Source organism: Rhinatrema bivittatum, chromosome 2, assembly GCF_901001135.1.
Source record: "Rhinatrema bivittatum chromosome 2, aRhiBiv1.1, whole genome shotgun sequence".
NCBI classification, from domain to species: domain Eukaryota; kingdom Metazoa; phylum Chordata; class Amphibia; order Gymnophiona; family Rhinatrematidae; genus Rhinatrema; species Rhinatrema bivittatum.
Genome location: NC_042616.1, coordinates 419,752,403 through 419,777,021, shown reverse-complemented (window position 1 = coordinate 419,777,021; position 24,619 = coordinate 419,752,403). Strand labels below are relative to the sequence as shown.

Below are 24,619 nucleotides of genomic sequence, written 5' to 3'. Positions count from 1 at the left end.
GGCGGCTGTCAGCGGGTTTGACAGCCGGTGCTCAATTTTACCGGCGTCCGGTTCTCGAACCTGCTGGAAGCCACGGGTTTGGAAAACGGACGCCGGCTAAATTGAGCATCTGTCTTCCAACCTGTGGGCCGCGGGCAGAATTTAAATTTTTTTTTTTAATTTGTTTTTATTTTTGGGGCCTCCGACTTAATATCGCTATGATATTAAGTCGGAGGGTGTACAGAAAAGCAGTTTTTTCTGCTTTTCTGTACACTTTCCTGGTGCCGGCCAAAATTAATGCCTGCCTTTAGGCAGGCATTAATTTCTGAAAGTAAAATGTGTGGCTTCGCTGCACATTTTGCTTTCTGTATCGCGCGGGAATGACTAATAGCACCCGCAACATGCATTTGCATGTTGCGGGTGCTATTAGTTTCGGGGGGGGGGGGAGGGGGTTTGGCCGCGTGTTTTCGACCTATTACCCCTTACTGTATAAGGGGTAAAAATAGCGCGTCGAAAACACGCAGCCAAACACGGGCCAACAGTGCGCTCTGCTGGAGCGCACTTTACTGTATCGGCCCCTTAGTTGAATAACTCACAAGTTATCTTGGCTAAATACTGACTTTTGAATATTTCCCCCACTTACCCGCTGCACTTTAGCCGGATATCTCATTATCAGATTACAATTTAACTGCGTACTTAGGGGCATTCTGGGGGCATTTCTGGGAGGGGTTAGGTTAGCCGGCTAAGTTTTCTGACTAACTCTCATATTCAAAGTCGGGCCATAGAGCTGTCCTAAAGTTGGCTGGAGAAACTTATCCGAGGAGATCAGCTAGGGCAATTACGATGCACACACAATTAGGGGAAATGACAAATTCTGCTATCACTCTGAATCGCCAACTCAGTCCATTCTGTACAGCAAGGAGGAGGGAGAAGTCGGGACTGTAAAACATCCCTGAGTCGTTAGAGCGAAAACCCCAGCTCCCCCCCCCCCCCCCCCACCTAACCAGATTTCAGCTGCATTTTCAAGCATCAGAGACAGGGGACGGAGGCAGAAGACAAGCAACACGGACATCACAAGCACACTCTGCGGGCAGCGGCAAACCTGCACGCCTGAACCTTACCTCGCACTTCAGGGGACTCTGCGTTCTGGCCCTGCGGCGGAGCAGCTGCCACAGCCTCACACCTGCACTCCAGGTGATCCTCCAGAGTCACCACGACCTTATGGACGGTGTGCTTCCTGCGCACAATCTCAATTTTATTCACCTGTTCCAGGAGAAGCAAGAAGGAAACTTTAATTTGGAGGGGGGGGAGCCAAGGCTAAACCAGAGGCACAGTCAGGGCTTCAGACACTGGGGCAGTCGTCAATAACACACGTAGGACACTTAAGGAAAAGATACAGAAGGAAATCTGTGGGAAGCGGCCAAGTTTCTTAATGACAAGAAATTAAGCAACCACATGGCCAGATTTCTGCTTTGAGCAAGCCCTGTGCTATTTCAAACTTGTGCAGATGAAATGATCTGCAGCATTTGTTTTAAAATGTTTTATTGAACAGTTAAGACTTCACCCACAGCATCCATCTTACAGCTAGGATCTGTGCACCAGATCTGTACATGTTTATTTATTTATTTATTTATTTAACGTGTTTTGTATACCGTCATTCGGTTTCGCCATCAGAACGGTTTACAGAATCGTGAAACAAGGATAAATAGATATCATCAAAGCAAATTGTCATGAGGTTGGATTGTGGTTTTGGGATTTGAGTGTTAGTTGATTACATATAAAGATTGATATTACATATGGGATTATTGCATACAGCAATAATATTGCATACATTTAACTTACATCAGTACAGAAATTTTAACTTTATCACCTCTCAATGCTTTATTCAGCTTCTAAAGTTAGATTGCTTCTTTACCCTTCATGTATTCCCAGATTCAGATATAGCTTATTTTCCCATATAGACCCACTAGCTTCCCCATATAGTGTCAAACGCCCCAGATCATTCCGTAATGTATATGTTAAAAGTTTTTATTAAGGCAATCTTGTGTATTTACTTGTGCTAATGTGCCATCCACAGTGGAGATTGTCATAGTGTACCTATTGTGAAGCTTGCAGCTGACTGCATGGCTTGCATTGGGACACATTCAGATTTGAATCCTCCCCGAAAGCTCCAATAGACACAATGCTAGTGAGAAACTCACTCTCTTTTTTTTTTTTTACAAATTTTCCCCACCTCCTTCTCCGCTTCCCCCCCCAGAAAGCCTTAATCCACACACAGGTCTGCTACACATGGAAACAGAATCCTTCTTCATCACAGACCCTTCAATGCTGTCTAGAGGATGGGCGCGATATCTTGGCAACGAACAGGGGACACCTGTATGTCCTATATAAACAGGTTATATAATCAACTCCGCTCTACGACCACAAATGGGCACTGTGTGCTGCCCTCCAGATTCCTTTCCAGCCTCTCTCATCTAAGTCTGCATTCCATTGTGTTATTATGGGAAAGAGGGAATCCCTTCCTGCATACGATGCTGTAATGGCTCTGCAACAGCAAAGATATAGCCTTGCACCTGTCCTTCTCTCGCCTTGATATCAGCTCCACTCTGGAGGGCATCCTGCTATGCCAAGCCAGCTTTCTCGAGTTCTCGCTAAAGCCCCTCTGATCCCTCCTATGCATGTCTCGGGATTCATTTCTTAGTTCTAACCCTCCTTTCAATGAAATCCAATCGTCCTCGTCCCAGAGCTGACCCAGAAATCATTGCCCCAAGCACCAATCACCAGTTTCCAAACTGAATATATGAACAGATGAGGTTGGGATATCTTTCGGTAAGGATACTGGCGAGGGTGTTTCACACAGAATCCCGATGCCTTTGCATAAATGATCTTCCCGCCTTAACTGCACGAGCTGCCATGCGACATGATCCGAGCACTCCTCTAGCTTGCAAAAAATGTATGGGGAAAGACCAAGAGCGTAGACAAATCTACTCCCACTGCCTATCCTGCCTCGAATGAGAACCATGCCAATGAGAAATCTCTATTTGGCATTTCTGATGTTTGTTTTTTTGCACGCTGATTTTCAATGCAGAATGCTAAGGTGCAATATTTGTTGTGCAACTCCCAAGGTTGGCACAAACACAAAATTCAGCCAAATCTTTATATGTCTGCAAGGGGGGGGGTTTTTTGTCCTTTCTTTTGGCTTCTGCTTCAAGCTGCCCCTCTGCATGCTGTGCGCATGGGTTCGGTTACAATTTTGACTGTGCAAGACCTCCGGCACAGCTGTTTGCGACGAGAGCTCTGGCTTTGCTCCCACCGCATCTCTCGCTCCTCCTGCCCCTTTTCCCTAGAATCAGCTGTTGCTGGTGGGATCAGAGCAAGATCTCCTGCCATGGTCTCTCACTCCTCCCCTTCCCCCAAGATCAGCTGTTTAGCTCTCTCTCTAAATGAAGACACCCCCCATCCCCTCCTAGTCATTGGGCATAAAGGGTGAGGGAATACCCCATATATCCCCAGAAACAGTTAATGCAAGCGCCCCACGCTCAGGGGCTCATGATTGCTAATGCGGCCCTTCATCTTCTTGTTTCCCCAGCCCTGTTCTAAAGGAATAAGCACATTTTAAAAGTTGGCTACCTCCACTTTCTAATTTGTAAACGTTTTCACAGAGATTTCCCAAGTAAACAACTTCAGCCTAAGGACCTGACTGCAGTATTTCACAAATACCTGTGGCAAACAGTAACACTCTTTGTTAAGTAAAACAAAAAAAAAATAGAATACTTCACCAGCATTATTTTTAAAAGTCAGTAAGCAGTCCCTCAGCTGGTACTCCTGGGAGCTGTCACCAATGACATTATATGTGCCTGGTATTTGATTGGGTCACAGAGTAGGCAGGAAGTTAATTGTGACATCAGGATCAATACAGACCACTTGAATCCAGACCATGTGGCTGAGGGAATGTAGGATTCTTAAAGAGCCCATGTGTTCCTGAACACCAGTTCACAAAGGCTTACAAGTTGGGAAGTCAGAAAGGTGTGCAAACAATCTCTGGACTCTGTAACTTGTGAGAGCAAACCTGGCAGACTGACGTTATCTTTGTGAAACTGCCGCAGAGGCAAAACCAAACACACATGCACTGCTCAAGTTTTTAGGCACGACGTTCTCTAATGTTTTACCCTCTTATCCTAAAAAGTTAAAAACAAAAAAAAACAAACCCCTTCCAACATGTTCCTGGCCATTCACTGGACAAACACTGAAAACAAGCTGTTATCTCTCCAAACGTTACAGCAACCTTCATTCCATTTTTTTTCCATAAAAACAGCCTGCTTCCATCCCTCAGCCCTCCCGCATGCTTTCCCCCACATGCTGCGGCTTTTCCAACCCAAAGGAATTTCCTGAAAAACAGGCCGCGTGCATGCCATCACTGCCAGGCCCAAATCAACTTCCAAACAGACCGTGACTTATTTTTACACTCCACCGTCTGGCAGGAAGTGTTGAGTGGGTCAGTATTAGCTGAATGGGTCAGTGGGGTCAGATGGAGAAGGAACGCACTGAGGAAAGCGCACGGCGGGAGAAGCGCTGGTTATGCGTTAAGGAGGTGCCCGGCTTCACTGGCCCTCTAACCCCCACCACTGCAGGACGACACCTCGTAACACTACAAGAAACATGGCCTGCGCCCCCGTTTGCCAAACTAGTACAATGGGAACTTGTGTGGCCTTTAATAACCCCCTCTTTTGTGATATCTGAGCAGTGGGGAGCCTGGGCGAAGAAACTGTAAATCAATAAAAAGTTGACTGGCTGCGACAGGGCATGCATAATGCTGCCAGGAAAGCACAGCTCGGTGCGTTGGCCTGCCAGCTACCAGTGAGTATAATTACATAACGATGTGTCCGACGTAATGAGACAGGAGGAATTAAGTAGAGCCGCTTTAATGCAGTTGAAAAGAAAAAAAAAAAAAAAGCAGGCTCCTAGGTACAGAAACAGTTACAGCAAATGGATTTTAGCGTTAGGAGCTGCATGTTTCCCCCGCTCTCTGTGATTCAGTCAAGTACAGTGACTCTCTGATGGGCTGAAGTACTGTCAAAGCACTCCCCCCCCCCCTAATTTGGCAACTGTCATTTCAGCAATGATGCAGAGCTCCCAAATCCCGCCCCCCCCATCCCTTTACTCCCCCACCTGAGGAAGGGGGGGGGGGGGGGGTCAGACCAGCAGACGCATTACTTCTGTTTCTCTTACCAGCCAAAATTATAGCCCAGGCCAATGCATTTCAGGAACTGGTCAAGCCAGGACCAGCTTGTCCACAAAAAAAAAAAAAAAAAAATACCCTCAAAAACTGCATTCAAATGGCGATAATACAATAGGCAGTGGGTCATAAGACAGTAGAGAAACATCTAGGTTTGTGGTTTATCGGGAAGTGGCATGCCACCATATGTCAATATAGATTACATAATATCAGTTAATTCACTTCCAAACAGGTCTTGAGATGTGAATGTCCCGGAGTCCAGCGTTGGACTTTTACTCTACGGGGCTAACAGACAGGCCTTACTTAAGATGGAAAACTAACTTGAAATTAAGACAAGTAACCACGAGCTATTAACTTGCAAAGTGAGAGCCAGAGGCAAAGATACGTTCATACTCTATACCTTGAATAAATACCTATACCCTGAGGTGGGGGTTAATCTTATTGAGGTATGCCCCACACCAAAAGAAAGACTAGGTTCAGGGAAATATTAACATCTACTTCTGATCCAGTGCTCTCTCAACCAAGAATATCTACGTTCTTTGCCCCGACACTGGGAATGAATCCGGAGGTCAGGGCCGCAGTGGTATCTGACTTGGAGCGGGAGCCAGTACCTCAGGCTGAGACAATCTCGCTTAGCCCCGGAGCTCCTAACACTCCCTCACCACCTGTGCAGTTAAACCAGGAACAGTGGGACTCTTTATTGGGGGCAGATAGCCCTGGAAAATCAATATTGCCGGTACTAGCTACAGGAATGAGTGGACAGCAATCTGGGGGGGGGGGGGGGGAATGGGGGGCCCAAGCAAGAGCTGAAAATAATTCTACCATCTGAAATGCCAGAGATAACTATGGGGGTACTGTGGTCAGCCATAAAGTCTCTCGAGAAAGCAATTGTGGATCTTATTCAAAATGTTGGTAGAACACAGCAGAGTTTTTCCTTGCTTAGAAAATTTAGTAACCCTGAATAAAACAAGTATAATAAAAACTGAAAAACGTTTAGAACAAGTGGAGGTATTTCAACAAAAATACGTTAGATCTGAGTTGATAAATGATAAGAAAATTGCATATCTGGAAAATTCAATTAAATACTTGAATCTCAGGGTTCTAAATTTTCCAATGATTAGGTTAACATCAGCTAAGGAAATGTTTAATAGATATCTAGTGAATGTTTTGAAGATGCCAGAAAAGAATTTAGCAATAACTTCAAGAATTTATTATTTACCAGTAAAACCTGTTCCTGGTAACTTAGAGGAACAAGGAGTAACTGATAATTCAATTGGGGCCTGATTTTAAAAAGCATTTACTCGAGCAAAACTGGTTTTTGCTCGAGTAAATACACTTTACTCAAGTAAGTGGGCTTTTCAAAATTGCTACAATATATGCCATTGAATTGTCCATAGGATTTACTCAAGTAAGTGCACTTTACTCGAGTAAATAGCTTTTGAAAATTGCTACGATAGTATGTCACATTTACATGCGTAACTCCTTTGAAAATGACCCCCTTGGTGTCTCTGAGGTTTTAGAGATATTAACCGATACGGAAATAAAAACAAGGGCCACTATGTTAGTGTCCTTTGTTTTTACAACTGATAGGGACTCTGTCCTAAGATTATTTTTGAAACAGAGACACCAATTATTTTTAGGGCAAAAGATTTGGATATACCCGGATCTGTCTAGGTCAACGCAGACCAGAAGGAAAAGTTTCTTGAGCCTTAGATCTGACGTAAAAGCAATTGCTGCTAAAATGATTGTAAAGTTTCCTTGTCGATGTGAGATCTTTTTTTCAAACCACAAATATGTTTTTTATGAAGTATCTCAGCTTCAGAAGTTCTTGAGCTCCCACACCCCAGTTAGCACAGATTAGCGGTTAGAAGCATGTACTCAGTTAAGACTCAGTGTACTCTCTTTTCTTTTGGATAAACAATATAGTTTATATCTGTTGGACTGCCTGATTTCCGTCATAAATAGCTTGTGGATTTCCTATAATAAGAACAGGCAATTTATTTCAGGGTAGCGGTTATTACAGAATTATGTAATTGCTTTAAATGCCTGTATTCAAATTTATAATGTAATATTATAATATTCTAAAGTTGAATAAAAATAAAATTAAAAAAAAAAAAAAAAAGAAATGAAGACAAGTAAGCAGCAAGGAAGGTAACCAGCAGAACACAAACAGGTTCCAGCATGAAGCCATATGCTCCCTGCCATACCTGGACGTGCCTCAGCTGGACACGGGAAGGTGTACAGCGCATGGTCTTGGTATTGCAACAGCCTGAGCAGCGCTCAACCTCCACGCACGGCGGCCACACCACGAAGTTGGCGTTAGTGGGGTCCACCAAGCCCCGTGAAATCTCGAACACCTCTGTCCGGGTCTTGCACTCTGCAATCACCGCTGGCTTAGCTCCTGCGACTGAAGGGCAAACAAACAGATACAGTCATGTGACCTGGTGGTTATCATGTGATTCTGTGAGATTTACAGTATAAAAAAAAAAAAAAGGTGGAGGGGATAGATGAACACATGAGGGGGGGGGGGGGGCGCGACATGCAGAGATTGAAAGCCTGCTAGAAAATTAAAAACATTCAAAATGCAAATTATACTGCATTGCTGTAATGAGATGAAGTCAGTATCTGACATGCTCTTGCTAGGAGTCAGTGTAAGGGATCACATAACATTAGTGCTTTGCACACTACACTGGCTTCCTGTTGAATGGCAGGTGAAATTCAAATTTGCCATGCTCATAAACTGTTGAACAACGTCAATGCACCCTGGCCTGGTTCTATATTACCTATTTATATCCCTTTCAGATCCCTAATATCTGCTGCAGGGGTCTGCTGGAGGTACCTTCTGCCCAAACTGTACATCTCGTTGAAAAACATGACTGGGCATTTTCAGTCGCTGGGCCTCTATTCTGGAATTCATTGCCCGAGCAGCTTTGTACAATGATCGATGCACAGGTGTTTAAAAAAACATTTTCTCTTTAGAAACGTTTTCGATTTAACAGACTAGATGTACGTTCCTGACACCTTTTACATTGGACTTCTCCTTGGCTTCTGTTATTTGAAAGAGTCGACGCCGATAGATGATTTCATGTTGCCAATACTGTCTCTCTCTGACTCTTTTTGTTGCCTCACTGATAACTTTGTTCTTTCTCTGTGAAATTGCTACTTATGTTTTATATGCATGTTGTTTTTGTTTGAGCTTTATAACCCTCTGGGTGATAAATCTTTAAAAATAAATAGATAGCAGAGGGAGCTGCAGGATTGAGGTGCATTAGCAGAGCTGTGTGTTCCCTCCCAGTACTGGAATAGCAGAGGGTGTAGCAGATCAGCATTCGGGGTCATTGGCAGAGTTGTACCCTGGGGGTGGGGCTCAGTTCTGGAATCACAGGGTGCCTGCAGGTCAGAGGTAGGGGTGTGTGTGTGTGTGTGTGTCTATATGTGTGTATCTGTGTGTGTGTGTGCTGGAGTGTACTTGTAGAGAGAGAAGCCCCTCATCTACCACTATCAGAGTTTCATTTTGCTAAGGTGTAAAATGTACTACTTGAAATGTTATTATTAAAGACACAAAATACAAATTTACACACATATGAAAAGACTTTGAAGGGCAGAGGGGACTGTGCACCTACCTAAACTGCGTCTGATTCGTGATACTGTTCTGTTCTGGCTGGAACTACTTCTCGTTGAGTTTAAGCCTAGGTCCAAATGATTGTCCTCGTTCTCTGTAACAGAAAAGAAGCTGGAGATTTGTATCACATCATCATCCGTACGTCAAAGCACTGAGAGATCTGTGTTCCAAGCATGGGCTCAGTAATCACTGGATGTGAAAAAGCTTCCAGGAAAGGATTACATTCAAGAACTGGACAACAGTGACACAACAGGGCTACCTCTCACTCACTGCACATGAAGGACAATGCTGAGCCAGCTACTTTCTCAGAGACTGCTAATACCAAAGGCACACCGACAGCAACGGATGGACCAAGACAGCTGCACAAGTGGCAATTCATAGAGAGGGCAATTTTCAAGAGCCTTTTATCCGGGTAACTCATCTGCCTGGAAACTGCCCCCCCTGTATGCAGGTGGAAGTAGGCACAGAGAACAACATGCATACTATTACCCAGGGGAGAAGTAGGTAGGCTCAGAGGCAGAGTTAGGTCAGGGGTTGGAGGGGTAACAACGAGTCCATATTAAAAAATACTTAGCCAGCTAACTGAGTCGTTAGCCAGCTAAATAATTATTTGGGCACTTGTCTGGCTGAATTCTAGCCAGCTAGTAAGTTAGAGGCCTAGAATTTAACCGGCTAAGTTACAAGGCGTTCTGGGGCATAACTGGGAGGAACTGAATTAGCCAACTAAGTTAACCACCTAACTCCGGTATTCAGAGTTAGCCAGATGACACAGCTGGCCAAGTCTGGTCGGGCCAAAGAGCCAGCTGATTTCAGTATTGCAACTGCACTACTGAATATGCTTCCAAGTTTCTATCCGGTCTGTTTCTGAATATGGACCTCACTGTATGTAGTTTTACATTTGCAAAACCAGGCAAGCCGTTTTGCAGGGAAAAAAAATATCTGTAGAAAAAGCAGGTGCAAATCTCTGCAGGTATTTATCCGTGTCCCTGAGGTAGCTTTCAAAGGGAAAGTGCGCATATCAGAACCATTGCAAAGTCGTGGGTAACATTTCCCACTGGCTTTGTTGCAAGTGGCTGCACCATTTTGAAAATCACCCCCCGGAATGCACAGAGGTAGTCCCATCGGCTCACGGCTTTGCTACTCTCCGCTCACAGATGCATTTGATTCTCAGTGAGCGAGGGGAGGAATTTCTAACGGGCATTGATTCTGTATTCCATACTTATCTGGTGGCTGGAGATGAAACCCACATCGCATCGTTTCAGGTATCTTTCAAAACAAGCATGCGTGTTATTTCAAAACTTATCCCTCCCCCCCACTACGTCATCAGAGTTGATATATCGGTGTGCATTCATCACCTATAAACCATACAAGTAACGGGGGGGGGGGAAATAAAGTCTAGCATCAGGAGCAGCATCGGGCAACTGAGCATCAAAATGCTTCGTTACAGCCAACTCATAAGGTGCTGATGGCTGCCCCATGGCAAAGCAGCATCTGATGGCGCCGCGCCAAGCACGGGCACCACATTATCTTCAAAGCGGTCAGCTGAACAAGTTGGCAAAGGTTTAAGAGCTAACTCGTTGGGAAGCTGTCATGTGACGCCCTGAGCAACGGCAGCTGCGGTGGCTCCCAGAAGCTTCCCTGGCATTCCGTGTTTAATTTAGCCTTCTGAATCCTTTTGCTGAATAAACAAACGTGTTCAGGGCGATAGCACGCATCAGCAGTGCATAATCTGTTAGTCTGTTGTACGTAATGATGTATTTTTGTACGTGCTTTTATGTACCGCCGCCCCAAGCTCTGGAGGGAGTGGCTAATAAGTCATTTTAAATAAATAAAAAATAAATAGAAATGATGGTTAAAAGAAGCAGGGAGGGATTAATCCTCCGCCTGGTGGGAAGAGCAAGCAGTCAAATCCCAGCGATTGGAATAAAAGCTGCAGGCAGAGAGAGTTGGCCAAGCCCAAGGATTCAGATTCTGACTAAAAAAAAACTGGATTCTTTCTTCAGAAACACCGATCCCCAGGCATACCTTCCAAAAAAAATGCTAGACGAGCCATCAGACAAGATCGTTACAGCTAACATGAATTCAAAGTTAGAAATCCTGATGAAAAAAATGTTCTAATAATCCATGCTTGGGAGAAGCAGAATCATATGCACAGGAGAGAAGAGGCTTTATTGTGTGGAGGAGTGACTTAGTGGTTAGAAAAGTGGGCTATGAACCAGGAAAGCCAGTGTACAACTCTCACTGCTGCTCAATGGGCAAGTCACTTCCCCCTCTATTGCCTCAGATACAAATATAGTGCCTGATTTACAAAGCATTTTTCCCCCTAGACACAGAATGAGAGAAAAGCCGTAGCAAATCAGGTCTTTAGATTGTGGGGATAGAGAAATATCTACAGTACCTGAATGTAATCCACTGTGAAGTGGATTACATTCAAAACAAAACAAGGCCCAGCATAAAACTGTTAGATAGGCAGTGACATTTTCTCACAGAAAAAGATCAACAGGACACGGGGAAACTGCAGCTGTCAGAAAAACATCAGGATAATCAGGATCAAAGATTCTGATCTGAGAAACATTTTATCTTCCTAGATCATTCTTAAGCACTCTCGGGCTGAACATAAAAAACAATCGCATTAATATGGAGCTCGCTCGCTTCAGGCTTTGGTTCTGGCGCCCAGCCCAGGAAGCTGCCTGTGCGCGATAATTATGTGGCTGCAAGACAAAGCCTTCGTTCGGTGGCATGGCGAATTGAGCATGATGGCCAATGTATCTTCTTTTACCAGGTCTTTTCTTAGAAACTGCAGAACACAAGAGGCAAGGATTCAAAGAATTTAAAAAAACAAACAAACTATAAATTCAAGAACTTGGCCTCTCCTATGCAATTAGGGCTGGATTTAGGAAAAGGCAACATAGGTATGTGCCCCGGGTGCCAAATTCTGAAGGCGTTCACAAACTAGTACACCTGCTGCTCTCTGACGTCTGGGGGTGAAGCACCCAGCCCCACCCCCGGTCCCCTGCCCATGGGCGCCATCATCTTAAATCTGGCCCTTTATGCAGTACTATATCCTGTGTGCTTAAAAGTCACCAAAGCAAACAGATCAGTAATAGGTATAAAAATGTATCTGGGACTGTTCATGTAAGGGACACCTAGCAAGGTGACTTTCACGAGCTACCAATGCTGTTTTCTCTCCTCTTCACTCTCTTCTGGTTTTTATTGGCAACAACTCGAGGTGCTGCAGAGCTTAATGAACAACGCAAACAGAGAGTTTCTTAACCTCCTTTTTCTCCTCTGTGTGCTTTTTTTCTGGTGTGTTTGGCAGTTTTGATTACTTTTCTTGTGCATTTTGGTTTCTTTCGGCCAGCGTGTGTATGTTAACCTGCTTCTTCCCCAGTCTCAATGAGAAGGGCATGGAGAAGTCCATTACCTGCTATTAAGTTCACTTAGAGAATAGCCACTGCCATTAGCAATGGTTACATGGAATAGACTTAGTTTTTGGGTACTTGCCAGGCTCTTATGGCCTGGATTGGCCACTGTTGGAAGCAGGATGCTGGGCTTGATGGACCCTTGGTCTGACCCAGTATGGCATTTTCTTATGTTCTTATTCAGATGTCTGGTACTACCACTACAGGGCTGGAACATCCATTGGGAAAACTAGGTGGTTGCCTAGAGCAGCGATTCTCAACCGGTGTGTTGCAACACACCAATGTGTCGCCAAGCACCGGCAGTTATGTCACGTCTCCTGGTGTCCCACTGCCCCATTGTACTTTCCTTCTCCCTTTTTCCAGCCCCCGCGGGCCAATTGGAAGCCTCCTTTCTTCCTACCCCCACTGCCCAATGGGAATCCTCCTTCATTCTGCCTGCCCCCACGCAGGCCAATCAGAAACCTCCTCCCTTCTACCTGCCAGTGGGAGTAGGAAGAAGTGAGGAAGCCTTTGATTGGCCGGTGAGGCAGACATCACATAGCCCGGGGGAGGGGTGGGAGGAATGGCAGTGTTGAACTCCGATGAAGCAAAGCTGCCATGGGAGCTCATCCCTGTGGCGGTGAAGAGGAAACCCGACCCCGACCGAGGCCACGGGAGCCCATTCCTGTGGCGGCGAAAAAAGGCCCGCCAGAATAAAGCCGCGGTGGAACTGAAGCCCATCCCTGCAGTGAAGGAAGAAGAGGTTTTTGGTGAGAGTTTGTGTGTGTGGGTGTGAATGAGTGCTTGGGTGAGAGCTTGTGTGTGTGTGTGTGTGTATGTATGTGTGTGTGTGAATGGATGCCTGGGTGAGAGATGATGTGTGTGGGTGTGAATGAGTGCCTGGATGAGAGATGGAGTCTGTGGGTGTGAATGGGTGCCTGGGTGAGAGCTTGTGTGTGTGGGTGTGAATGGATGCCTGGGTGAGAGCTTGTGTTTGTGGGTGTGAATGGAAGCCTGGGTGAGAGCTTGTGGGTGTGAATCAGTGCCTGGGTGAGAGCTGGTGTGAATGGATGCGAAAGCAATTATGTGTGATTGAGAGCTTGTATATAAGAAAGCATGAGTGTGATTGAGAGAGAGACTGGTCAGGAAGGTGATGTGTTTCTGTGTGAGAAAGAGAGACTGGTCAGGAAGATGACTGGTGTGAGAGAAACCGAGACTGGTCATGGGGTCTAATTGGGGTGTGTGTGTGTGTGTGTGTGTGTGTGAGTGACTGGTTGTGGGCGCTAAGGAAGAGGAGTAGGAGAGTTGCTGGAGAGGGTAAGTAAAGGTGGCTTTTTAAATGTATTTTTCTTGATTGACTGCCATTTTAATTATTGAGTATTATGCGGTCTGCTGTTTTGAAATATTTTATTGATATTTGGACATGTTTTAATAATTTTTATGCGTTTTTAATTGTTGGATATTATTCTGTTCAGCAGCTGTTTTGTAACATTTTTTGTATAGCTTTACAATTATTTCTGTGTGGGGCTCTATAGCAGCTTGGCTTATTCTGTTTTCCCAAAAGGAAATGTATTAGTGTTTAGGGCCTGGTTTAATAATTGTATTTCTTAGATAGGGTTGTTACTGTTGAGCGTGTTCCATAATACAGGTGTAACTTTGTGCGGGTTAGTTTGTGTGCATTATTGCAAATCCTGACAGTCTGTTAGGTGCCATATTTCTCTTTCCATTTCTCCAGGTTCGCACTGCATGCAGAGTGGCTTTTTTGGTTTTCCATTCCAGTTTCTGTCTCCATATTTATAATTGGTGGTTTTTCTGTACTTGGTGAAGGTCAGTTCTGGGTGTGTGACCGAGGGGAGGTATTTTACTAGCATGTAGGCATTTGTATCACTCTTATTTGTTGTGCTTTCTCAATAGGATATGCATTAGTGGTAAATTATTGCCTTTTCATAAGGAAGACTATTGTGCCTGGTAGTAAAAGGAGTTTGTTTTGCTTTTACTGGGATGTCATCAGAACCAGAATATCTTTTTTGTATGGCGAGTTGTACAGGGTAATGCCCTAGATCTGCTCTGCACTCATTGCTGGGGGTTGAGGGGATTCCTGTGGATGCAGAGTGCATGTTTACTTTTAGCCCCGTGTTGGTCACGTGTTCAGTGTGTCACGCATGTGAGAATCATCTGTCAGGTGTGTCCCGGCCAAAAAAAGGTTGAGAACCACTGGCCTAGAGCACCAGAATGCTGGGGGCGGCAAAATCCCACCAGCACGAGGCCCAAGGGAGTGCTGTGCCAGAGCCAATACCAGCAATGAAGGGAGCACTGGGCTGGAGGTAAGTTGGGGGAGGAGAGTGCATGACCATAGGTTTTCCTATGGCACCAGCCCTGTACTGCCATCACATTATAAGCAATACATTTTTATTACCTGCTACAGAGTTTTAAGGGCTATATCAAACTAGACACAATATAGGTGCCAACCTGACTAATAGCAGTTTATGGACTTCTCCTCCAGGAACTTATCCAAACCTTTTACAAACCCAGTTAAGCTAACTGCCCTAACTACACCCTCTGGCAACGAATTCCAGAGCTTCATTGTGCATTGTGTGAAAAAGAACTTTCTCCGATTAGTTTTAAATTTGCTACTTGCTAATTTCATGGAATGCCCCCTAGTTCTTGTATTATCTGAAAGAGTAAATAACCGATTCACATCTACCCGTTCTAGTCCTCTTATGATTTTGTAGATGTCCATCATATCCCTCTTCAGCTATATGCTCTCCACGTTGAACTATCCTAACCTCTTTAGCCTTTCCTCATAGGGGAGCCGTTCTATGCCCTTTTATCATTTTGGTTGCTCTTCTCTGTACCTTCTCCAGTGCAACTAAATCTTTTTTGAGATGCAGCGACCAGAACTGTACACAGTATTCAAGGTGCGATACAGAGGCATTATGACATTTTCCGTTTTATTCACCATTCCCTTTCTAATAATTCCTAACATTCTGTTTGCTTTTTTGACTGCCGCAGCACACTGAACTGATGATTTCAATGTGTTATCCACTATGACGCCTAGATTTCTATCGTGGGTGGTAATTCATAACATGAAACCTAACATTGTGTAACTACAACATGGGTTAGTTTTCCCTATATTCATGCCACAGTTTACCTCTCTCCACTGAAAAAACTGACTATTTAATCCTACTCTCTGTTTCCTATATTTTAACCAGTCAGCAATACACAAAAGTACATTGCCTCCTATTCCATGACTTTTTACAATTTTCTTAGGAGCCTCTCATGAGAGACTTTGTCAAACTCCTTTTGAAAATCGAAATATATTACATTTTCTGGCTCATCTTAATCCTCATGTTTATTAAACTCTTCACAAAAATGTAGCAGATTTGTGAGGCAAGACTTCCCTTGGATAAATCCATGCTGGCTGTGTCCTATTAAACCATGTCTATCTATATATTCTGTGATTTTGTTCTTTAAAATATTTTCTCCAATTTTTCCCAGCACTGAAGTCAGGCTCACAGGTCTATAGTTTCCTGGATCACCCTTGGAGCCCTTTTTAAATATCAGGGTTACACTGGCCACCTTCCAGTCTTCAGATACAATAGATGGTTTTAATGATAGGTTACAAATTGCTAGTAATAAATCTGAAATTTCATGTTTCAGTTCTTTCAGAACCCTGGGGCATATACCATCTGGTCCAGGCAATTTGCTACTCTTCAGTTTGTCAATCTGGCCTCCTACATCTTTCACATTCACCGTGATTTGGCTCAGTTCATCTGAAACGTCACCCTTGAAAACCATCTCTGGAACCGGTATCTCCCCAACACCTTCATTTGTAAACACCGAAGCAAAGAATTAATTTAGTCTTTCCATGATGGCCTTACTTCCTTAAGTGCCCCTTTAACCCCTTGATCATCTAATGGACCTTAGCAGGCTTCCTGCTTTGGATATATTTTTTAAAGTTTTTATTATGAGTTTTTGTCTTTACAGCCAGCTTCTTTTCAAATTCTCTCTTAATCTGTCTTATCAATGTTTACATTTAACTTGCCCATGCTTATGCTTTTTCCTGTTTTCTTCAGATGGATCCTTCTTCCAATTTTTTAAGGACTTTTTTTTGGCTAAAATAGCATCTTTACTTCACCTTTTAACCAAGCCGGCAGTTGTTTGGCCTTCCTTCTACCTTTCTTAATGCGTGGAATACATCTGGACTGCACTTCTAAGACGGTATATTTTAACAATGTCCATGCCTGTTGTATACTCTTAACCTTTGTAGCTGCACCTTTCAGTTTTTTTTCTATTTTCCTCATTTTATCAAAGTCTCCCTTTTGAAAGTTTTGTGTTATAATCACTATTGTCAAGTGGCCCCACCACTGTTATCTCTTTCACCACATCCTGCATTTCACTAAGAATTAGATCTAAAATAGCTCCCTCTCTCGTTGGTTCTTGAACAAATTGCTCCATGAAGCAGTCGTTTATTCCATCCAGGAATTTTATGTCTCTAGCATGTCCTGATGTTACATTCACCCAGTCAATAATGGGGTAATTGAAATCTCCCATTATTACTGCACTACCAAATTGGTTAGCTTCCCTTATTTCTCTTAGCATCACCTGTCTTATCATTTTGACTAGGTGGACAGTAGTATAATTCTGTTGCTAGAATCATCATTATTATTATTATTATTATTTAAGGCTTTTCTATACCGGCATTCATGATACAATCATATCATGCCGGTTTACAGATAACAGGGGAGTGAAAACTTTGTTCATTTAACCAGTGCAGAAGAAGCAAAAAAGTTACAATATAACAAGGTCGTTGAAACTGGGGAATGAAGGAGATAAGAATAGATAGGAATAAATATAAACTTTACAGAGGTAGATTATTAACATTGTGCAGTAATGTCTCTTTGTGGTTAATATTTACATTGTCCCGTTAGGTCTCAATGGGTGGTAGAGTCTTTAGGGTTCGCGTGTCGTAGGATCTCTCCTTGGATATTAGACTCGGGAAAGGCTTGTTTAAATAGCCAAGTCTTAAGCCTTTTTCTGAACGTTAGCAGGCAAGGTTCAAGTCTGAGATCAGGTTGTAAGGAATTCCAAAGAGCAGGGCCCGCTGTACAGAAGGCCCGGTCTCTGAGTGTGATAGGGTGTGTCGCTTTAATTGGGGGAACAGTCAGTGAACCTTTGTATGCTTCTCTGATGGGTCTGGATGATGAATGAAGTCTGAGGGGGATTTGGAGGTTGAGGGGGGCTAGGGAGTGGATGGATTTATGGATGATAGTGAATGACTTGTGTAGGATTCTGTAGTGTATTGGCAGCCAGTGAAGATTTATTAGAATGGGAGAGATGTGGTCTCTTCTTCTGGAATTAGTCAAGATTCTGGCTGCCACATTCTGGAGCATCTGGAGTGGTTTGATGGATGAGCATCTGGAGTGGTTTGATGGATGAGGATAGATGCTCCAGAATCATCTCCAACCCGCATGGGTTTTCTACCCATAAAGATTCTACTGTGCATTTAGTCTCATGCAGGATCTTTATCCTGTTGGTCTCTATGCCATCCCTAATATAAAGTGCCACCCCACCCCCAAGTTGATTAACCCTATCATTGTGGCATATTTTGTACCCTGGTATAGGGTACAAATTGCCCATTGGTTATCCTCCTTCCAACAAGTCCATGAAATGCCAATTATATCTACCTCTTCATTCAGTGCCATACACTCTAACTCTCCCATCTTCTTAGATTTCTGACATTGGCATTCAGACATTTTAAAGTATGGTTTTTTTTTATTTGTATTAACAACCTGTTTTTCAGATGACAGGGATAATTTGGAATCTTTTAACTCAGGTGATTTTTTATTTATAGGCACAAGGACTACTTTTGCTTTTATTGGAACCTCTGTGTTGGGGTGCCCTATCGCTACCATTTCGTTAATATCCTTTGAAGATACCTCCCTCCGAATCATGAGCTACTGAGTGACTGTCAGCTTTCCCCCTTGTTCTAGTTTAAAAGTTGCTCTATCACCTTTTTAAAGGTTAGCGACAGCAGCCTAGTTCCAACACGTTTAAGGTGTAGCCTTGTCCTTTTGGAAAAGACTCCCCTATCTCCAAAAGATTGACCAGTTCCTTACAAAACTGAATCCCTCTTCCCTGCACAGCCTAGGTTGATACAACTTCTAGGTCGAATATTATCTGCTTAAATGTGCACAGCATTTCTTCTGAAAAGAACTAGGTTATTCTGAAAACAAAAAGGCATCAAGTCGCGGTTTACAAGAAATGCTCTTATTTCAAGCATAGCACTCTCAATTTACATACAAATTGCATAGGCCAAATTTGCTCTGCATCTTATACTCCTATGAGTCAGTCTAATGATTCACAAGTCTTTCTATTACTTTTGCCTTCTAGCATGGCCATTCTTCTCAGCAAGACAGTTTATGCCAATCAATATGTATGGATCCAATACAGGCCAGAATAGCTTTTTTCATAACTTTTTTTACAGTGCTGTCCAACTATGATAATTCTTCATGGGATTCTTGAGAATACTGTCTTGACTTCGGTATATACATAAGAACATAAGAAAATGCCATACTGGGTCAGACCAAGGGTCCATCAAGCCCAGCATTCTGCTTCCAAAAGTGGCCAATCCCTTCTTCTGAATGTAATCCCAACCCTTCTTCTGAATGTAATCCCAACCTAAAATGGGATACTCAGAAGGCAATTATAAGAGGAATGTTTATAGGCCATATGAATCAGCTTCCAAAACTTAGAAAACAGCCAGCATTCCTTGATTCCCCTTATCTTGGAAATTGAAGTCAAACACAAAAAATAATACACTAACAGCTTTAATGCTTGCTAGATAGAATAACTGTTCAGATGTCTCAGATTGCTTTTTCAATTGTGTTGACATGGCCGAAATTTTATGCACATGGTAATACAACTGGGTCCCTTTTGGCATGTGCTGTGAAGAAAGATATCTTGAGTTTTTCAATTTGTGGGATCAGAGACAAGTTAACAGAAGGCTTGGAGGTAATTTGCATGAAGAGGCAGTTACTACCCTTAACAGAAGGCTTGGGGGTTACCTGCACGGAGCAGCAATTACTACCCTAAACAGAAGGTATGGAAATAACTTGCATGGAGCAGCAGTTACTACTCTAAATAAAAACTTGCTGGGCAGACTAAATGGACCATTTTGGTCCATATCTGCCAACATTTACTATGTTACTATGTTTAGTAATATGAAATGCCATCTGCCCGATGTTGCTTTATTTCTAAAAAGTTTTCTTCTCTCCACTATGCTCATGATGACAAGATAGGTTGGTTCCCAGATTTATTTCATAATCAACTGGATCAACTTGTTGTACCACCAGCCCTCCAAGATGCTCTGATAGCCCCTATTGCAATACCTGAAGTGCATAGGGCAATTCAAGCCTTATCCATTGGGAAAGGCTCTGGGTCCTGATGGATTTCACTTAGATTTTTATAGAAAATGTATATCTGAGACTTCACCTATCCTCAGCAAATTATTAAATTGCCTCAGCAACTGGGTTCTTCCAGTTCACCAGCAGATGCCATAATAATTTTAATATTTAAAAGGGGTAATTTTTAAAACATTTTATGTGCTTAAATCCAGTTTATGCATGTAAATCGTCTTTTGAAACTTATACATGGGGTTGTGTGGAGAAAAATACATATGTAACTCAACTACACGTATTTTTCCCTCCACTTGTGGTAGGTGTTCCAGGGGGCGGAATTGGAGAAGGGAAAGCAGTTACGTGCATATTTTCGATTTTTGAAAGTTGGTGAGTAAACATACAGGCAGAAACTTATACTTGCTCAGGAGCAGGTGTAACTTCCTGCGAGTATGTGCATGTGTGTACTGGCACAATCCGGAAATTTTCAAAGTATATTTAAGTGCTTAAGTCCACTTTGAAAATTTGAGCTGAAGTCTGCTGATACTTTGTACTCACAAACTTAACCTTATGTGGACTGCTGGAAAATACCCTCATAAAGGATAAAGCAGTGATTCCCAAAGCTTTCCTGGAGGTATACCTATTCAGTCAGATTTTCAGGTTTGCCACAATGAATATGCATGAGATAAATTTGCATATGATAGGTCTTCACTGTAAGCAAATCTATCTCATGCATATTCATTATGGATATCCTGAAAAACCAACTGATTCGGTTCGCCTCCAGGAGACGGTTGGGAAACACTGGGATAAAGACATTACTCAATGTAGTTCCTACATTGAACATTTAATTCTTTGTCAAAATTTATAGCTTTGACTAGAAAACATTATACCCTTTTTAATAGTCTCAGAATGAACATTATACTCTCTGTTACAGATTCTCATTGTGAAAGGAAGATCTTCAATTAATAACACTAGAAGACTCTTTAATATATTATTCTTAGGGGCCAATTTTCAGAATTTAGGACCTAAATTTAGGAGTTTAAAAAGTGGATGGCTACAAGTTGGGGGAGGCAGAGTTTGGGCAGGGAGATAAAGTTAGGAGTTTAGCACTTCTTTTCATTTATGTTCCTAAATTTCGGTGATTTTTCAGAAGAAAACCTAGGCTCCAAAGTTCATACCCCTAGATTCATCAAATGCTATAATAAAAAGGAGAGAGAGAGAAAGAGACTATTTATATGCACTTCATAGTACTCAACTATTTATATCTCTATAGGAAGGCCAGCTAATAGCTCAAGATGAGGTGTTGGTGGAGGTTTAGGGGCCAGTTTTACATGCAGAGTGAGACGTACGAACAGCACAGTACACCTTGGTGAAGATTTGACATCATTTGGAGTGAAGAAAGTCTCACAAAGTTGAGATTTCAACTATGTTGTCTCACCCTAGCTTGATAGTACCCTGTTATAGAGTCCATCAAGCTAGGACGAGAGAACATAATTGAAATTTCAACTTTGTGAGACTTTTCTCACTCCAAATGATATCAAATCTTCACCGAGGTGTACTGTGCTGTTCGTACGTCTCACTCTGCATGTAAAACTGGACCCTAAACCACCACCAACACCTCATCTTGAGCTATTAGCTGGCCTTCCTATAGAGATATAAATAGTTGAATACTGTAACACTCTCCCCAGAGGTCCTCTCCCTCTCCCACTCCCCCCCTCCCCACAATGGCATGCATATTACCCCTTCAAAAAATTTGCATTTTGATGAATGACCCTATTAGTCCCCTAAATTTAGTTCAGCTTTTTTTGAATATTGGTCCCTTAGTCAGTAATAACGCTGGACATTATGTTACTATACAGAATCCTGGAACCTCTGAGTACAATCCAGAGAGTTCCCAAGTATGAGACTGAATACTGAAATCCAACTTGCACTAACTCATAGATTACACTGAGTTATACATTGCTGACTGGCAACTTCTCTGGAAAACATCATAGAGTTAATATATCAATCTCTTCATCTTAACTTATAGCTACCCTTTTGTCTTTTCTAAATTCGGTAATTCTAGGCCAGGGTGAGCAATTCTATGGAGTCAGTGCACACAAATCTCTCTCATGCATATTCATTGTGTATTTCCTGTAAACCAGGCCTGTTTGTGGCCCTCCAGGACCGGAGTTGCCTACCACTGCTTTGTGCTAAAGGGGCTGTAGGAGAGTGTTCTTACATTCAAATGTGGTAGAACTGTATTCTAGTTCACAATTTTGGGGAAAGTTGTGAAATGGGATAATATTTTGACTCTGGGCCTTTCACTAAGGCAGAAACTAAGGAGTGTGCAGCCCAGTCAATGCCGGGCGTTCTGAAATTGCCTCAGTGACATCCACTCAGTTTCTCATGGCACTGCGGTCCTGGGCAATTGCCCTGCTTATCCCTCCCACCGCCACTTAAGCTCTGCCTTAAATTCTTCTCTTGGTCTGCTTTTGACACTGGGTAGCGATGTCCTTATCTCATGGTACTAAAAAGCTGGTGACCTCTCTCTCCCCCCCCCCCCCAAATACCTTGCTCCCTGCAGCAAGATGAACCATCGCCTGCTTCTGGAAACCTGACTCACAACCTGATATTTTGAAAGGAAAAGTGGCAGAGAGCGCCCCTTGGAGAAACTCACCCAAGCTTTAAAGAAAGAATTGGACTCTTATAAGAAGCCATGCAAGCCCCCTATTGGGCATGGCGCAGAAAAGTGACAGCATCTTTACCAAGGGCTAACTAGGAGTATTGCGTTCAAGAATTATTTAAAAATATTTAAGTTTCGCCTCTATTAACAATGTCATGCTAGGCAAGATATTTTATTTGCAGAATATTTTCAAATCTTAAAGACTTGTTTGCTGAGATACTGTTCTGAATGCATTAGTTACTACCCTAAAGAACTTCCTGGGCAGATTAGATGGGACCATTTAGGTCTTTAACTGTCATCATTTATTATGTTACTATGTGAACAGTATTGTCTTTAAAAATTAAAAAAAAATTAAGAAAAAGGTAACTATTGTAAAACCAAAGCAGATTTGTAATGCTCCATCAAATCCTTTACAGCAGCGGCTCTCGACCCAATCCTTAGGGACCACCCAGCCAGTTAGTTTTTTTTAGGATATCCACAAAGAATATGCATGAGATACATTTGCATATAATAGAGGCACTGAATGCAAATATCTGACATCTATTCTTTATGGATATCCTGAAAAACCAGACTGGCTGGGTGATCCTCAAGGACCATGTTGCGAACTGCTGCAGTACAGCCCAAGGAGATCATCAGCAGTTTTACTGATTTCGAATGAAACAAGCAAGAAAGGAGAAAGAAGCCAAGCCACGCTCTCTCTATTGGATTGGCTCCGAAGACTGATGAAAGCCATACTGCAAGTATGGAAATGGAAGCCAGGAGAGAAGAAATGTATGCAACTCTGAGGGTCTGTGACCTTTTTAAAGCACATCTCCTATTGCCATATTAAATCAGGCTTGTCGCACTGCCAGATGAAGGGACCCATTTTGGACACTCCTGCTAGCAAGCCACTAAGTATCAGACACTGCAGGTGGAGTATAATATACATTTTAAAATAAATAAGTACCAGCAACAATTTGGCACTCCTTCCTGCTGCATTCAGATGTCCACCCGGTACAAGCGGCAATGCATCAAGCAAAAAGGTCTTCTCAGCAGACAGGATGGATGAGCTGATGTCTCTCCTCCACTGCTACTGCCCGCATGCGATGGGAGGGCCCTGTAGCAGGAAGGAGTCTTGCCTCTAGCCTGCAACCCCTCACTGAGCTGCCAACCAGCCACTAGGACCTCATGCAATATTAGTCCAATCTTTATAACTCCTCTCTTAATGCATTTTGCAAGGAAATAAAGAATGTATTACTCTGGGATGTCACGTATTAAACCAGGGCTGGGCTCACATCCCATAGGCCAGGTTGCTGGCTTAACTAACTCCATGTGCTATGGAATGTGAACCCAGTCCTGGTTTTCTACTTGACATCCCAGTGCATCTTGCACATTGCATTGGGATGGGAGTGCTAAAATAGGACTGGACAGGACAATGCAGACAGAGCTTTACAGATGCCTGCCAGAAGAGATGGTGAGGACAAGAATGGTAAAGGAATGCTAAAGGGCGAGGGATAAACACAGAGGATCCCTAATGGCTAGAGGATGGAAATGAAGAAAAGGGGTAATCTTTCATTAAATGTAGATGTAGCATTCCTGAATGAGGATGACCTGCACAGAGGGGCAGTTACTATCTTTAACAGAAGACATAGGGAGTAATCTGCATAGTGCAGCAATTACTACTATGAGCAACTGACTGGGCAGACTGGGGATGGACCATCTGGATCTTTATCTGCCGTCATTTATTATGTTACTATGTCAATTCTGCCGGGTTTCTGAGGGCATTAAATATCTTGTCTACTGTAGTTGGACAATAAATATTAAAGTAATCTTTTGACTGGCAGGCAGGCGGGCATTTGTAAAGCAGTAATGTCAAGATGTTCCAAGACACTTCAGGAAAGGTGAATTTCTCAGTGCCACATTTGTAGCACGTGTGCACCCTTGGGAGGGTGTGGTGGTGCGGGGAGGAAACTCAAAGGTCAAGTTCTCCCAGTGTCTGCTCCATATAACCAAACAGCAGTGTGGCAACCAGAGCACTATCTTCCTTGCTTTTTAGTAATATTACACAGCCAGGGAAAAAACAGGTCTGCAGATTCAGTAGGATTTTTTTTAAAAAAGTAATCCTCACCATTGAATGTGGCATAGCAACGCTATCTGTGAAGGTGCATTTGTCAGCTCTGCACCAGTTCAGGACCGTGTACCATCAGGGGGTAATTCTGAATAGCCTGCGTTCTCTGCAGTGTATGGGGGAACATTTAGCTGGCAGCCATTGCCATCACTTTTTTTTTTTTTTAAAGGAAAACCAACACCCATTGGGTTGGATGTTTGAGTATTACCAGC

General features: G+C 43.0%; 1 protein-coding gene across 1 annotated transcript in view; it reads right to left on the bottom strand.

Annotated features, from left to right (window-relative positions):
- PDGFB (platelet derived growth factor subunit B) overlaps positions 1-24,619 on the bottom strand; it is a 41,072-nt gene that overhangs the window by 4,410 nt on the left and 12,043 nt on the right. The window contains exons 3-5 of the mRNA XM_029590189.1: positions 8,839-8,931; positions 7,423-7,622; positions 1,101-1,242 (exon numbers count right to left, since the gene is read on the bottom strand). Of these exons, the coding sequence (XP_029446049.1) occupies positions 1,101-1,242; positions 7,423-7,622; positions 8,839-8,931 (435 nt within the window). The remainder of the gene's footprint in view (positions 1-1,100; positions 1,243-7,422; positions 7,623-8,838; positions 8,932-24,619) is intronic.